The 14,517-nt window shown below is 35.3% G+C and overlaps 1 protein-coding gene across 1 annotated transcript; it reads right to left on the bottom strand.

Moving 5' to 3' along the window:
- Nucleotides 1-24: 24 nt before the first annotated feature.
- Nucleotides 25-13,708, bottom strand: LOC148168845 (uncharacterized). The gene is made up of 5 exons (XM_088044772.1): nucleotides 13,230-13,708; nucleotides 4,140-4,296; nucleotides 1,104-1,246; nucleotides 855-1,056; nucleotides 25-808 (listed from the first exon to the last, which is right to left on the bottom strand). The coding sequence occupies exons 1-5, from the start codon at nucleotides 13,393-13,395 to the stop codon at nucleotides 421-423; spliced, it is 1,056 nt and encodes a 351-aa protein (XP_087900898.1). The 5' UTR covers nucleotides 13,396-13,708; the 3' UTR covers nucleotides 25-420.
- Nucleotides 13,709-14,517: the final 809 nt, after the last annotated feature.

The raw sequence follows: 14,517 nt of genomic DNA, 5'->3' as shown, positions 1-14,517 counted from the left end.
ATCCTGGGGGTTATTAACGGACTGTTTACTTATTATTGTTTATTTATAGTGGCATATAAAACATCAAAAATCTAAAATAAATAAGCGTTTACTTAATATTATACAAAATAAGCCATTACAGTCATTACAAGATATGTACATCTTAGCCTAGTTGTAATTAGAGTTGAGCAGTCATTATTGTCGAGTTAGTAAACATCACGCCAATGGACAGTCGTATCTCTGATAATGGCTGGATCAGTCAAAGTCCAAAATTATCACAGCCGCTCAAATTGTCTAAAATCCTCTCAAGGTTGGTACTTGAACCTTGAGGTAAATTTTCGATGCGAAAGTATCAAAACTGATGTTTACCGTGTAAATGCTTTGGTTCCGTGTTAGTAAATCTTAATATAAATGTCGCAATCGTTACTCAGCGGTTGGTATTCAATGATTAATTGAATTAATAAACAATTTATCATCGTTCGCAAACTTAATATCTATACACTTGTCGTTATTTACATGATTGGTTAGATAGTTTTTGGAACATTTAGGAGCGATTTTTTCTATGTCTAGGACAACGGCCGACTTTCCGTTCACACTCTCCCCTTGCATGAAGTTTAATTTCGCATTCGTCTCGTTTTTGTTTCCAATCTGATGGGTGACAATTTCGTTTTGTATAAGTAAAGGCACTTGGATCCTCTGCAGGTCCTCAGCTGGGTAGTTATACAACAACTTCTGATGTGGTTTTCGCAGAATATTGTCATAAGTACGCTCTACTTTGTCACAGCCATGTTTGCTTTGAGAAGGCATATGGTGCTCGAACTGTGAAGACCTAAAAACCATCGTCAAACACAATCCACAACACTATCTAAACTCACCCTAACTTATGGCTAGTGGAATTTTGATTCTCGTTCCGCAGAATCTTAACCGCTAAAGCGATCAAAATGAAGAGAATGACCGCCCCGCAAACCGGAACGGCGATTGTTGCGGCCCGGAACCAAACTTGGGAGTTTGTGTAGTCGATTGGTTGCTGAAGATTACCGATGTTGGGGCGCTGCTCCCCGTTCTCCAGAGACTCCCCTGAAAGTAACAATAAAGAAACTTGTCGAAGAGAATTGAAATCGTACCTAGAAGCGTGTTGTTAATGAGGTCCTTGGTGAGGGGGCTGTCCACGTGGTTACACATATCGTGGTAGCAACAAACTAGCGACTTTTTCTTGTGGAGTTTCGTGTCGAGGTCGTGGCTCACTTCACAGAGGGCGCGGCTGTCTCTGAAAAAAAAAACAATTAGTTGTGATTGAGTTTACTTAAAAGTAAAAACTGTGGACGTGAGTGAAATCTTAATTAAGGACGTTGTTTTGTCTGAGTGGAAATCTATAAGGCGGAATAGAATTTTAAAGTTTTAATTCTCCAATTCTCGGAATCCTAACAAACACACGACTTTGATTGGTTTTTTAATTGGACATGGGTTAATAATAAATAATAAAATCAAAGCGTGAAATAAGTCGCTATATAAATGCACCGTATCAGCTGCGAGTTTAATCGCGGGATTAGGAAGGACTTGTGACTCACTTCCATAAATTGAAATTTATAAACCATTTCTTGTTTATGGAAAAAAGCATTGACTCACTCGATTTTCCAATTAATCCAACAAAGGTCTTTTAATTAACTTCGAGGGCGGTTAATTTCATTATTAATTTAGTATTTCCGAAGAGGCTATGTCTTCATTTTATTGTACCGAAGGATAACCAAATATTGACCGGTGAGAACGAGCTGCATCTGAAGATAATAGCCGCCGTAAGGACATGGATGATTACAAAATAATAACGCTTTTTCCTCTAAACCCTTACTTCGTTTAATGCGGTGAATAAATTTCAGACGACACGGGCAGAAGAAGTGAAGACGATTCTTGGAACAGTTATAAACAAAGAGTAACAAAATTTTACAATTTTTCCTTTTTTTTTTATCCTAATCCTCCAGAGTTATCCTTTCAGATCATCTTCAAATATCCTTTTAAATCGCCAAGTATAAAATCCCACCGCGAATATCAATTTTATTCTCGTGAGTGCGATAAATCAGCGGATTACTGTACTTCGCAATTAATCCCGCATGATTCACATTATACTTACAAAATAATAATTTTATAAAGTGTCGAAGGAAATAACAGTACAGCTATAATACAAAAACAAGTTTATATTAATAATTCCTATATTAATAACTAACTGCACAAGCACGTAAATTGTACAAAGAAGGAATGTAACTAACAACGTCTTTTTGCGGCAGTAGGAAGTAAACAAGTAGATTAAGGATACTAAAAAAGAGGAATGCATTAAATTAACGTGATTTTTATTAATTACAAACACGCAGTGCGCTGTTATCACAAAACGAAGTTAAGTGACACCCGTTACGGTAATAAGAAATGTATTTAATATGGTAATTCGATTGCCGAAGCGCAATGGCAGAAATCATCTCCGCGATGCACTAATAAATTCCTGAAGGAAATCGCCAGATTGAAGGCAAAGTACGGTTATATTTAGATATAAGGTCAAACAACAAGCAGTGGAACAGGCAATCTCTTAAGAAGTCATGAATTTGCCGTCGGTGCCGACGTTCCTTTCAGCTTACCAGACATAAAAACTAGAATAATTAAATAATTAGTACACGTGACCGGCATTTTCGTGGTAAATCGCTTATTAAACTTCCAAAATTCATTTTCAGTTTATGGCTTAATTAAAGAAGAGCGACCTTATGCAAAGGAATTTTTATCGCACTTCTTGTGGCGCTTAAATCAGCTTCGATTATATCTAAAGAGGGAGATATAATCGAGGCGTGATAACTGTCCAGCATTCTGAGGTTTTTGTTTGCGTACAATGGATACAGGTGCACTGAGAAACCTGTCGCGAACTGGGACATCGATTTGTACACAGAGATATTTTCTTTGAGTTGCGTAACCATCTGGCTAATTTTATAAGAAAATTCACATGGAATTAATACAGCGAAGTTGGTTAAAAATAAGACTTTATATATGTAAGATTAGTAATGAATTCTTTGAATTTTATTCGGATAATGTGATCACTAAATATTTAGCTTCGAATGGAAAATACTTGGAATTGAGATGGGGTCATAAATCTGGGAGGGCATAAAGTACTCAAAACAAAAGAGGAAGATCACCACGCCTTCGAGCACGTGATGCCCTCAGCTAGGTAGAAGAAAATTAGGACCATCCAGTTCTTTGTTTTCGCCACCTCTTTTTGTTCTTTCAGTTTAAGATGTTACCTCCATGCAACCACTTTCTCGTTCATTCAAATCGAAAGAAGATTTACAAAATTCGCAAAAATTTGTACCGGAGCAATGGAAAAACTGAAGAAAATAAATATTTTTTCAAGAATATCTCTGACTAAAATACTGTTTGAGCTTTTACGTAAAATTGAAATAACCCTCCCCAGTACATATACAGTAGACTCTCGATAATTTGAACCTCAATAATTTGAATAATTTGTTTTTTAAGTTTTTTCCCTGTGTCCTCGATTTCTCTTGTAATTCAAAATTTTTAATGTATTTTGGCCCCCTCGTTAATTTGAAGTAAAATCGAGAACTCTTTTTCTCCCAAACTCTCGTTAATTTGAAGTCCCTCGCGTGGGCGTACAAGAAAAACAGAAAACTTCTGAACAAGCCATTCTTAAAAATTCCATTGCAGCTTTATTAAAATCAGATTTTACATTCTTTTGACTTATGTCTTATAATAAAGGGTTCTTTGAAGTTTCATCGTAACATAAATCATAAATCTGTTTCACCAGAAGAATTTGTAATAGCTTACAAAATATAATTTTTACGATATTTCGTCAAAGTGGAGTTAGTGGACTTTTTTCGCTCTCTTCTCTGATTGGTTTGCTTATTCTGACTATTGTGTTTGCTTTTAAACTCGTTTATTTCAATTTTTTCTTGCCTTTCTCTTAATTATTTGAATCACACTATATTTTGAACTCTCGATAATTTGAACTTTTTGCCAGGTCCCTTGAGTTTCAAATTATCGAGAGTCTACTGTAATAAGAATGTCGCAAACATGATTGCAGAGTGATTTATTTTTGTTCACTGAGTACGCAAGACTAAGTAATTCTTTCAAAATAAATTAAAAACGCCCCTTTAATAACTTAAGTCACTTACTTATCGCTAAGAAGCTCCACACATCCATGTCGTCCCCTGTAGTCCTTAGAGTAGCCAACATGGTCGGAAATATTGGAAAAGCAAGCCCCTTCGCTGGACATGCACATGTACCCCGTACTGACGCATTGTGGCAGGTTGCAGAAACACCTCACGTTATCTGGAATAAAAACAACATTATATCCTCGTAAAATATAATCTTGTTTGGTGCATTCGCTGTGGGAGTCCTCATGTGGGTTCCCTTTCTCACCGCTATAAGCAGGCATGGAATTGCTATAATGAATGCAGTAACTTGCAAATTTTACGTAGATGCTTACACGATTATATTTTAATTACATGCATTGACGAGAAGCAGTGACATGGCTGCGGGGAGTTTTCGTATAATTAATAACATCTAAAAATACTTGAAACTTGTTTGGGAATAAAATTTTAAGAGATCCGGCTCGACCCATCCAAGATGATGAATTGAAATGTCAAAAAGCGTTTGTTTTGGGCGGCGTGGTATTTAAAGAAAAGGTAAAAGGTGAAATGGATTCTGTGTGGCTAAAGTTTCATTGAATTGTTCGTATAATTGGATTAACAAAATCGAGGTTTTATAATCGTTGATAAATTGAATTTTACAGTGACTGCTTCTTGAATACAAACTCTGATTGCGGAGCTTATTTGAAATTTATGCAGCGCTGCTCGTAAAACACTTATATGGAATTATTAGTAATCACCATGATATTTCAATCTTGTGATTTATTTCTACGAGAAAAATGCAAATATTTAGAAAAACACATCCACATTTTTGTTCCCATATATTCATTTTAGTGCCATAAATTACTCCGAAGTCAGTTAATTAGTAATTAATAATGTTGTCGAAGAATTGAGAACAAAACTTGGGCTTTAATGTCGTAATAAATTTTTACACGAAAACGTTAAACGACGTCTCCAAAGAGATTGTTCCGACCTTCTATCTTTGTATTTCTAAATATACTAATTTTACTATTTCAATTACATCATACAACGGTATTTATTAATACCGTAACAAATTTGCTACTATCACACCTCAACGTTTCAGAAGAATTGGAAATTACAGTTAACTGGGCGCAATCAAACAAATTAAGTTGAAGAAGACATTTTTGCAGAAATGATTGTCATCATCGTCTGAACGCCTCACTTAATGCGTCTACGCAAAAACAACCTCAATTAGCTATAATAAAAATACGTTTAATGACGGCATGTCAGAACTTGATTGTATCTAAACGTAATAACATAATCTTTATTATGGCAAAAACCCGCGGATTGTTGAGGTTTTGAAAAATCGTACAACTTTCAATTTCGCAATTAAAATTCCAATTCCGAATTCGTCCCCAAATCAACTCTACAAATTCCAACTCTGAAAAGAATGTCTCCAGACAATCCCGGCGACCACCTGTAAAATAACAGAATACTGCCAAATGGCCGCAGTAAATCAGCGGAATGTCGGTATTTAGTCGGGCCCGTCTTAAAAAAACGGCCTAAATTCATGCAGAGGAAGGACATTCCGGACGCAATTTAACAATCGTAAATTATAGTTGTGCTCTGATGACTTTGCGTGCAGGTAAGGTAATTGCACAGCAGACCAACTTTGATTGCACATAATGGTTAAGTGGCGCCGAGTCTGATGGTAAGACTAGGGTTGGTCCTTAAGTAGACCGGACACCGCAATAAATTCAAATAGTATAAACGGAAAAACAAGGGTAGGACAGGTAAGTTGCCGTAGTTTGTTCACCCCAACTTGAATTATTGAGGAGACAGAATGACGAGACTAATTGGGCGGTTTTTAGGTCTCGAAATGGTAGTTGATTTTGACAATGCGCGGTGAAGATCATTGTCAACAAATTGGTGGGCGAAGCAGTTGCGATATCTGCAAAAGATCCAGCTGGAGTTGCAACGTGCTGACAAACCTCTCGTGTCGATGCATTATTCATAATCCAATTATATCCGAACATAACGCTCCATTTTATTTGTTATAAACCAATCTTTCGTAGACTGATCTATTATAAAACCATAACACGTAGATTCTATTTGAAATGACTTTATAGCAAACTGGAATTTTATACTGTAGTTGTACGCTCACGCTCAGAGAAATTTTTGAAAAATGAGGCCGTCGATTGAGAATGTTTCCCGTCCTGTTTGGATCAAAATGTGTCAAGTACTAATTTAACGATGTTAGACATGCAACTCCAAAATAATGAAAGCACTAAAAATGTGATAATCTCGTCGTTAACAGCGTTTGAGTAATTTTTCCCATTTCGTGACATTGTTTAAATGAAATTTTCCTGCATCATCATGTACATAGAAGATGTGTGCTTAAGAATATCCAATTTACCCTCTCGAGTGTTTATAATGGCTTGTTTAAAAGTCGCTTCGTCACCGCCTGTTCATTAACAATAATCGATCATTGTTTTAGGAATTTCGATTTCGAGACAGTTTTTTCTCAGTCGGTCGTGTTTACTTTGAGCCGGAGTTCGAGGCGGGTGGCTCCCCTGTAATTTCGCAGCCATACCTGAACAAAGGTACAGCGTTCTAGCTATGCTATTATTTACCTGGACGTAAAAGCATGTTTGGACCGGTCTCCCTTAGGTTACTCGTTAAACATAATTAAACTAAATTATAATTAGTTAATAATAATCCAGGATCCACGCGGTTCCTTTCGTTTAGATTGTTATTGTGCGTTCATGTGTGTAATTTTGTCCCTCTTGGAATTAGGTGAAATTGCTTCTTTCTGTGGGAATTGTTCTGAGATAATTAGATGTGCTATTGGCGATTTATTTCGAGAATTCCGCTGTTATTTCAGATATGTAGAGCTTAAATTAGTGAAACAAAACGAAAAGGAGAACCTGTGCAGACGAACCAGATCGAAGGTATGCATCGATGGAGCGCCCATGAGACCCGAGATAAGCAAAAACCACAGTTATCTCCAACAAGGTAAAGCACTTAGACAGGTAACTCAAATAATGGATGCTTTTTAAGAATGAAGAACCGTAGATAATGATATAAAGACAAATAATTTATGGCTGTTGTAAGGCAGCGGTACGTGTCTCTTTATGAAGTCACTGTAGAAAGTGGTTTTTTCAATACAACCTGTTTGAGTGATTGCGGCTTTTTTCCATAACCATTACAAAGCTCCCAAATTAATTGCGTCGCTCCCGTAAAAAATACACTCCTCGTTAATGACGTCATTATTATAATTAACAGACATCGAAAAACGACGATGGAATACAAATAACAATATTTACTTTTTCAAACGAACAAATTTAATTAATGATCGGAATGCACGCATGCATTGAGCCACGAAAAGTCTCTTCTTGAGTAATTGGATTCAAATACCACTTTTCTTTAAAAATCTGCACGAAAACGAGACTGACTGGATTCTTTAAGTCACAATCTGGTTTTCTAACACAATTATTTTGATCATATAAATTCATCAGTTTATTAAGAGAAGTCGTTTTTTAAATTCCACCCACTGGGAGTATATGCATCACTTGTTTTGACAAGTTTAATGTGTCAGTTGAGCCGTTATACATCTTTTATTTTTAACAAGTGGTAACAGTCATTTTTCATTCCGCCGAATGTTTCATGGAGCAAATGTGCGGTCATTTTTTACTTTAATTTATTGTTATGATCACAAGCTTTTATTGCCCAAGTTTAAACTTTTGAAATAAGTGCAAACTATAATCTCATAATCTGTAATTTAACAAATTAATGCTTTCATCCATAATTAAACAAAACAGCTATTTATAGAACTTGACGCAGAAGAAAAATTTTTAAAATCTGTGTCTTTTGCTCTACATGTTTGCAATTTCGTTGAGTTAATACACGACTTAAAAATAATAACTTCCTCAAATTTCATACTTGAAGTACTAAAATTACCAAAATTACGAATTTTAGTGAAGGATATGGAAACTGTTTGCTTGGTCTCAAAAATAAAAATTTCTAAAATCTGTATCTTTCGATTTACAATTCTGCCATTTGATAGAGTTAATACACGACTTAAAAATAGTAACTTCCCTAAATTTCATAGCTGTAGCACTAAAATTACTAAAATTACGAATTTTAGTAAAGGATGTGGGAACTTTTTCCTTGGTCTCAAAAATAAAAAAAAAATAAAATATGTGTCTTTCGATTTACAATTTTGCCATTTGATAGAGTTAATACACGACTCAAAAATAGTAACTTCCCCAAATTTCATAGCTGTAGCACTAAAATTACCAAAATTACGAATTTTAATGAAAGATGTGGGAACTTTTTGCTTGGTCTCAAAAATAAAAAATTCTAAACTCTGTATCTTTCGCTCTACAATTTTGCAATTTGATAAGAGTTAATAGACACAAAAATAGGAATACGCTGTGTTGACTACTTCGTCTTCGACTCCATGGTCAATGGCTTGTCTTGTGATAAAACGAACCACTTCTGCTTCTCATTTCATAGATACTTAACTATCTTTAGAAATTCTTAGGAATACTTGGAAAATTGATGAAAATGAATTGTCAGAAGACGTAGGGACAATGCCACTTTAAAAAAAAAGTATCTACGCTTCCGTACTTCTGCTTTAAAAAGTAAGAATTTCTCATTTATTGTCAAAGTAATGTGTGGACAAGCCATAAATAAAATTGAAGAAACATGTTGGTAGACAGTTATTTGGTAGTATAGACATATTTTTAATTCCTTGGCAAGCAACAAAGCTTGTGGACAATGCAGACATTAAAGCATGAACAATTCCTGAAAGTATGTGTGTAGTAATAAAATCCTTCTATTAATCCAACATACCATAATTAAATATTTTTTCCTGTTATAATAAACCATGGGTAGATAATATCAATAAAAGTGTTATGAATGTTTCTTCCTTTTAAAGAATTCCGAAGGCCAGAGAAGAATCTCATTAATGTGAAAAGGAACACAATTTGAATTATATCCTGAATCAAATCCAATATCTAGCTTGACATTTATAGTCACAACATTATTATGACACTGAAGAACAAAGGCCTATAATGTCACAGGGTATCACTATCAGTAATAAATAACAATAATTAATTAACACAGGGCCAAGACTAATAAATCATAAAATTAAAAACATTATCGTTGTCACTGCAACAGACAGAAAAATTAACACATGAAATTGCGAAAGGTTATTGTATTCCGATGATGAAAAACAAACTAATTATTATCATTACCGGCGCAAGATTAATGAATCCGATGGCCGCATGAAAATTACCCATCATGCTCCTGTCTTCGTGGGGGGCCGCGGTAAATTATCAAAAACTCGTTACGAGACCAAAATTGCAGAGTCACCCCTTTTATTAATTTTCCCCCCAAAGCCCAACTTCCTGTGAAAATAATAAATGCAAATGAAAAGCCCACATGTGGGGACGACCCACTTGCATATTTTCACATTCGAAAAATGTATAAAACATAGGATGTGAAACTAAGTATGTAAGAATCGTAGCTAATATAAATTCATCAATAATAAAATTCGTGCAACATAACTGTGATTGCATATAAATGTCGCGATTAGCATGCCAAATTGCCAAGGAAATGGGAAAAAGAGACAAACTTCACTTATTTTTGCTAATTCCGAGGCAGCATGGGAATTTACGCAGGCACAATGCAGGAGGCGGAAAAAACGGAAAAGTGTGCACCCAACCATAAAATAGCATGTCGGCTCACTTACACAGTTGCAACTTCCTTGAAAGTTAAACAGAGAGACAAGTAGTGGCGCCAGAGTCAAAAATGAACCGTCTGCCACGAAGTACTTCTGTATGTCAGCTTAAGTGGTGCCGGTGACTTTATCTAAGTCTAGCAGTGTATCCGGTGGAGTTCGTCATTTATAATTAGTCTCTGGATTCCAGTTTTATTAAGCATTTCGGTTATCGCAAGCACAAAACACACTTTACCTCTAAGTGGAATATCTACTTAAGCCCGAGCTTCAGATATGAAACCTTTTTGCGGGAGCTTTCATCTAGATCTCCATAAATAACCCCCAGTTAACTAAACAGCTTTAATTCTGTAATGGATCATGTCCCAGACAACTTTCCTCCTGTTGTCAAAGGTATTTAGCTCTTACCACAATGGGACAAACACCCATCTAATTGACTACCCATTTTTTGTTTGTTAAATGTTGCTAAACATCCTTCTAAAACGTTTCAAAGTTTGTTTTTTCATTTTAATAACAGTTTGGAGTCTTTCTTTTTAAGTAAACATTCTAAACGAACTCTGGTAATGGCGTGCAATGTAACACCAACATGTTAATTTGTTGATGTACACTATAATGACGATGTTACTTTTTACGTACTGGAGCTCCTTAAATTCTATAATGACTTCAGACCACCTCACATGAGACTTTACGAGGTTTTGTCTAATAATAATTTAATTGGGCAGTTTCTTTATCTTAATGGCAGCGACAGACAATAATTTAGAAAGTGAGTAATTGGTTTTTACTGTTGCGATGGAGCCAAAACACTTCTGGGAAGATTGTAATAAAATCGATAAATAAAGTTTTAAATTTTCGTCCAACGTCTTCCAGACCTTGAGAGGCTAATTAATCAATTAATCCTAATCTAATCTTATTAATTATTATTACTGTTGGTTTTACTATAAACTGTCCACAAAACCGGCCTTGTATTTTCCTTGCGTAACTGAAAATAAAAAACCGAGCAGCTGAAAGAGCTCAAACTGGAGATTATCGTAAGATTTGTGTTGAGCCAACAATGTCAGATTTGCATATCGGGATAAACAAGCTTCTAATAGTCCACGACAAAAGCCGGTAATTACAGAACGGGTTATTATTAATTTTTCTTCCATAATTAACAAGCTCTGTCTTCACTACAAGAAGAAAGGTAATGACACTTTTTATACGTGCCATCAACTATCGATGAGATCTTCAAATTCCACTTAAGGTAAAAGGATATTGCAAGTGTTATTACTATAAAATTTTAATAGCCAATAATACAGACTTGTCTGTTATGTAAACCATCAAGATTAGAAGTAAGAAAATAAATAAAACGAGTACTTATTAGCGCAAAGTCTAATAATGATCGTGACGTTAACAAAATTCGGGTTTTGTAATCATGACTGTAATTTTTATGCGGTTTAATAAACTTTGCGTTCAGAGAAAGTTAAAAATAAAGGCGTCTACAGGCGACGCGACGTGATATGTGAAAGAAAAATTGCTTCAGCCAAATTAGTTTTTATTTATGAAGCAAGAACGTGGAGGCAATTTAGACTCAACACTGGGAAAAGGAGAGGATTCTACAAAAGGCGTGTATGTGTGTTATTTCCCACGTGTTGTGTCTACTTGTGGTCGATATTATTGAAACCGAATAATTAATTATCCTTATTTAATTGAGCTATTTACCAGTCAGTTTGATTGATTTCAGTTTCACTTTGCATTTTTCCGATAAAAATCAAACTCAACCAGCCATTACTATTTTTTTTCGAAAACTGCACAAGACACAATTATGCATCAAGTGGAATAACTTGTCATAGATTTCTTATCGAACAATTTATTATAATAAAGAAATACCAGTCGTTATCGTTCCAGTTTCTATGGAATTTGATACTAATTATTACTACTGTTATTGTAAATGTAAATAGCCAGAAGACATTGATCCTGTTTCAACAGTCCGACCACAACGAAAAATCTAATCGCAATTAAAACAAAGACAAATTTGTTTTAAATGGTGACGCATTGCAGACGTGCAAATAACGCCGTAGCGGCGCCTAAATACTTCTGTCTGGCACCAGACAGCCTTCGGAAATGTTAAAAAGTTCAATAATGTCAGCCAAACTTTCAAAACATTAGTCACGACGGAAATGCTTTGTCGGTGCATTATTTTTGTCTTGATAATAATTGCAAGCATTCAACTTGTAATCAGTTCGTGGTAGAAATATTCCAGGGAAATTAAAAAACTTCAAATCACTTGTTATGGCGAGAATCAGCACTAAAAGGCCGGAAGAGTGTCTTCAATGTGGGAATTGGCCATTATGCAGCAGCAAAGTGGAAACGTTGAAAATGGGAAAATTAGTGAGTGGCTCGGTGTGAAGTGTCTAATTCTATAGTATTAAACTAATTCACACACGAATTGGAACTGTACACATATTTCGACTGCTAATCATAAAAAAATTATTTAATAATAATAAACAAGAAGTTAATACATTTAATGTTTTATGACTATTTCGCTTAACCCACAGATAAGACTGTCGGGAAAATTCCTCCAAATTGTTTATAGACAAATTTTTATTAATTGATTTACATCCGGGAGAATTAAAAATGTGAAATTCTCCTGCAAAATAGTCAAAAAATGAAGTGTAGGTCTTTTTTCCTCCAACCACAGAACACATTTCTAGACTATCTTCTCACAGTTCAGCTTCATAAAACCGGAGAATTAGACACACGAAATAAAAGTAATTAAATATTTGCTTTGGCTTTCTTGTTTATTCTTTTACAACAAAATTGCTAGTTATTAGCACAATCCAAGTACCAGTGTGGCATTTTCACACGCGAACTTTTTATTTAACGGCAGTCCATGGCAGGCAAGTTCGCAAACTTCATGTGGAGCCATTAAAATCCCATCTTACGTCACATCTAATGGGATGCAATCCAAATTGTACCAAATTCCAACTGGAAGTTTACAACTGACCTTAATTATCTCGATTTTTTCGCAACGACTTCACATTAGTTACGTAATTCTTTTCAATACCCGTTCAAAGGAGTCGGCCGCAATTGCCAATCATTCGAGATGATTTAGCGATAATTGTATGAACGAATCAGTTCGTTGATAATTTGGTGGTGAGTACAATGTTGACATTTCCTCATTCTCCACTCGCCGTCAATTGCAGACATAAAAATCTGTGATTGATCGAGTGATGTATTTGTTTCACGTAATTTGTACCGTTACAGGGCAAGAATGTGGAACTGTCTGGAAATTTGATGATTTTTGTGCCGGAGATGCACGTACGAATATAAACAATTAATTTTTTATTATGATAGCCTGTGGGAACTGGGTACTCGTGCCGGTTCATCGAACCATCACCCAATCAATATAAACAATAATATTGATAAATTACCTGTGGAAAAGCGAAGCCAAGGCTGTGCTGTCCTAACTTTATTTACGGTGATTGGTTCTTCTGTTTCAAGCGAATATGCAAACGAAGACATCGAGCTCGTTAAACTTCCAATAATCCACGCTAAAATTGTCCTGTTCACTGAATTTTTGTCTTTACTCTCCAACATATTTTGTTCGTTTAACACACTTTAAGACACTGTTTAATGTCTTTTCGAACCCCTTCAGAATGTTTATTTTAAAACTTTTCAAACAAGCTCGTGTTTAGGAAGCACATACCGCGGCGCCAGTTAGATCAAACAAATATGTAATTATAAATAAATTATGTCCTATTACATGTTTAATAACAGCTGTGCTTCAACGGGTAAAAATATTATTGTCAAGAAAAAAAAGCGCTCAAATTGAAAACGTCCGCGCACTGAACACGAGCTGTTGGAGTTGCACCAACTACACCCTACCAAGCAGGCAGCTGCTCAAGAACTGAAAACTGAAATTTATTTCGTTCGCGTGTGAGCTTTCGAGGTCTCGCTTTCTCTTTCCGATGGAAGGCGAAATAGGCGCCGTCTTTATCTTGCTGATGGTAAAGGATGACACACCAGACCAAGAAGAACAAAACGTTAAATTATTTGCGGACAGGGGGGAGAAATGCACACAATTAAAAATACGAGTTTGAGCTCTGCGATTTTCAAGTCCTCATGAGTGGCACCGACTTTGCTTATCTCCAAATGTGATGGACAATGTTTATCAAAAACGTGATTACAACTTACTTGCAAGGAAAGTGTGGGATTGACAGTATCGATGTAATTAATTACGAGAAACATAACAAGTGCTGGACTTTATTTAATTGCTTACATCCTTACCATTGCTTGGGATTTTAATATCAAATCGTGAGAGAATGGATTTTGGTTTTTGTTAATTTTGTTTTTCTAGGTTCTTGAAAAGGGCCAATTATTGGCATCTTCAGTTCTTCAATAGTTTAAATGAACAAGTTTTCACAATTAGAAATCGATTTTTAGGCTTCCAATTTTGGATTCTTTGCCCTTTACACAATAATTTAATTCAAATTAAGTTAATCTCGCAACTAATTTGACGATTGCTGACATTTGATTGATTTTCAATTTCTTTTAAAAGCTCTTAAAACTCTTTTTGATGTTTAGAGAATTTTCGGACTTAGTGAACAAGATTTTGTGCTGAAAAAGTGGAAAGTCATTATTTGAACTTAGAATTGCCTCTTGATTTCGAATCTGAAGTCCGTTTTCCTCTATCACATCAGAGATTTTCTAGAAAAGTAT

This window comes from Gnatocerus cornutus, chromosome 9, assembly GCF_029298725.1.
Source record: "Gnatocerus cornutus isolate USDA-ARS CGAHR chromosome 9, icGnaCorn1.1, whole genome shotgun sequence".
Lineage (NCBI taxonomy): Eukaryota > Metazoa > Arthropoda > Insecta > Coleoptera > Tenebrionidae > Gnatocerus > Gnatocerus cornutus.
This window is presented reverse-complemented; position numbering and strand designations above follow the sequence as displayed.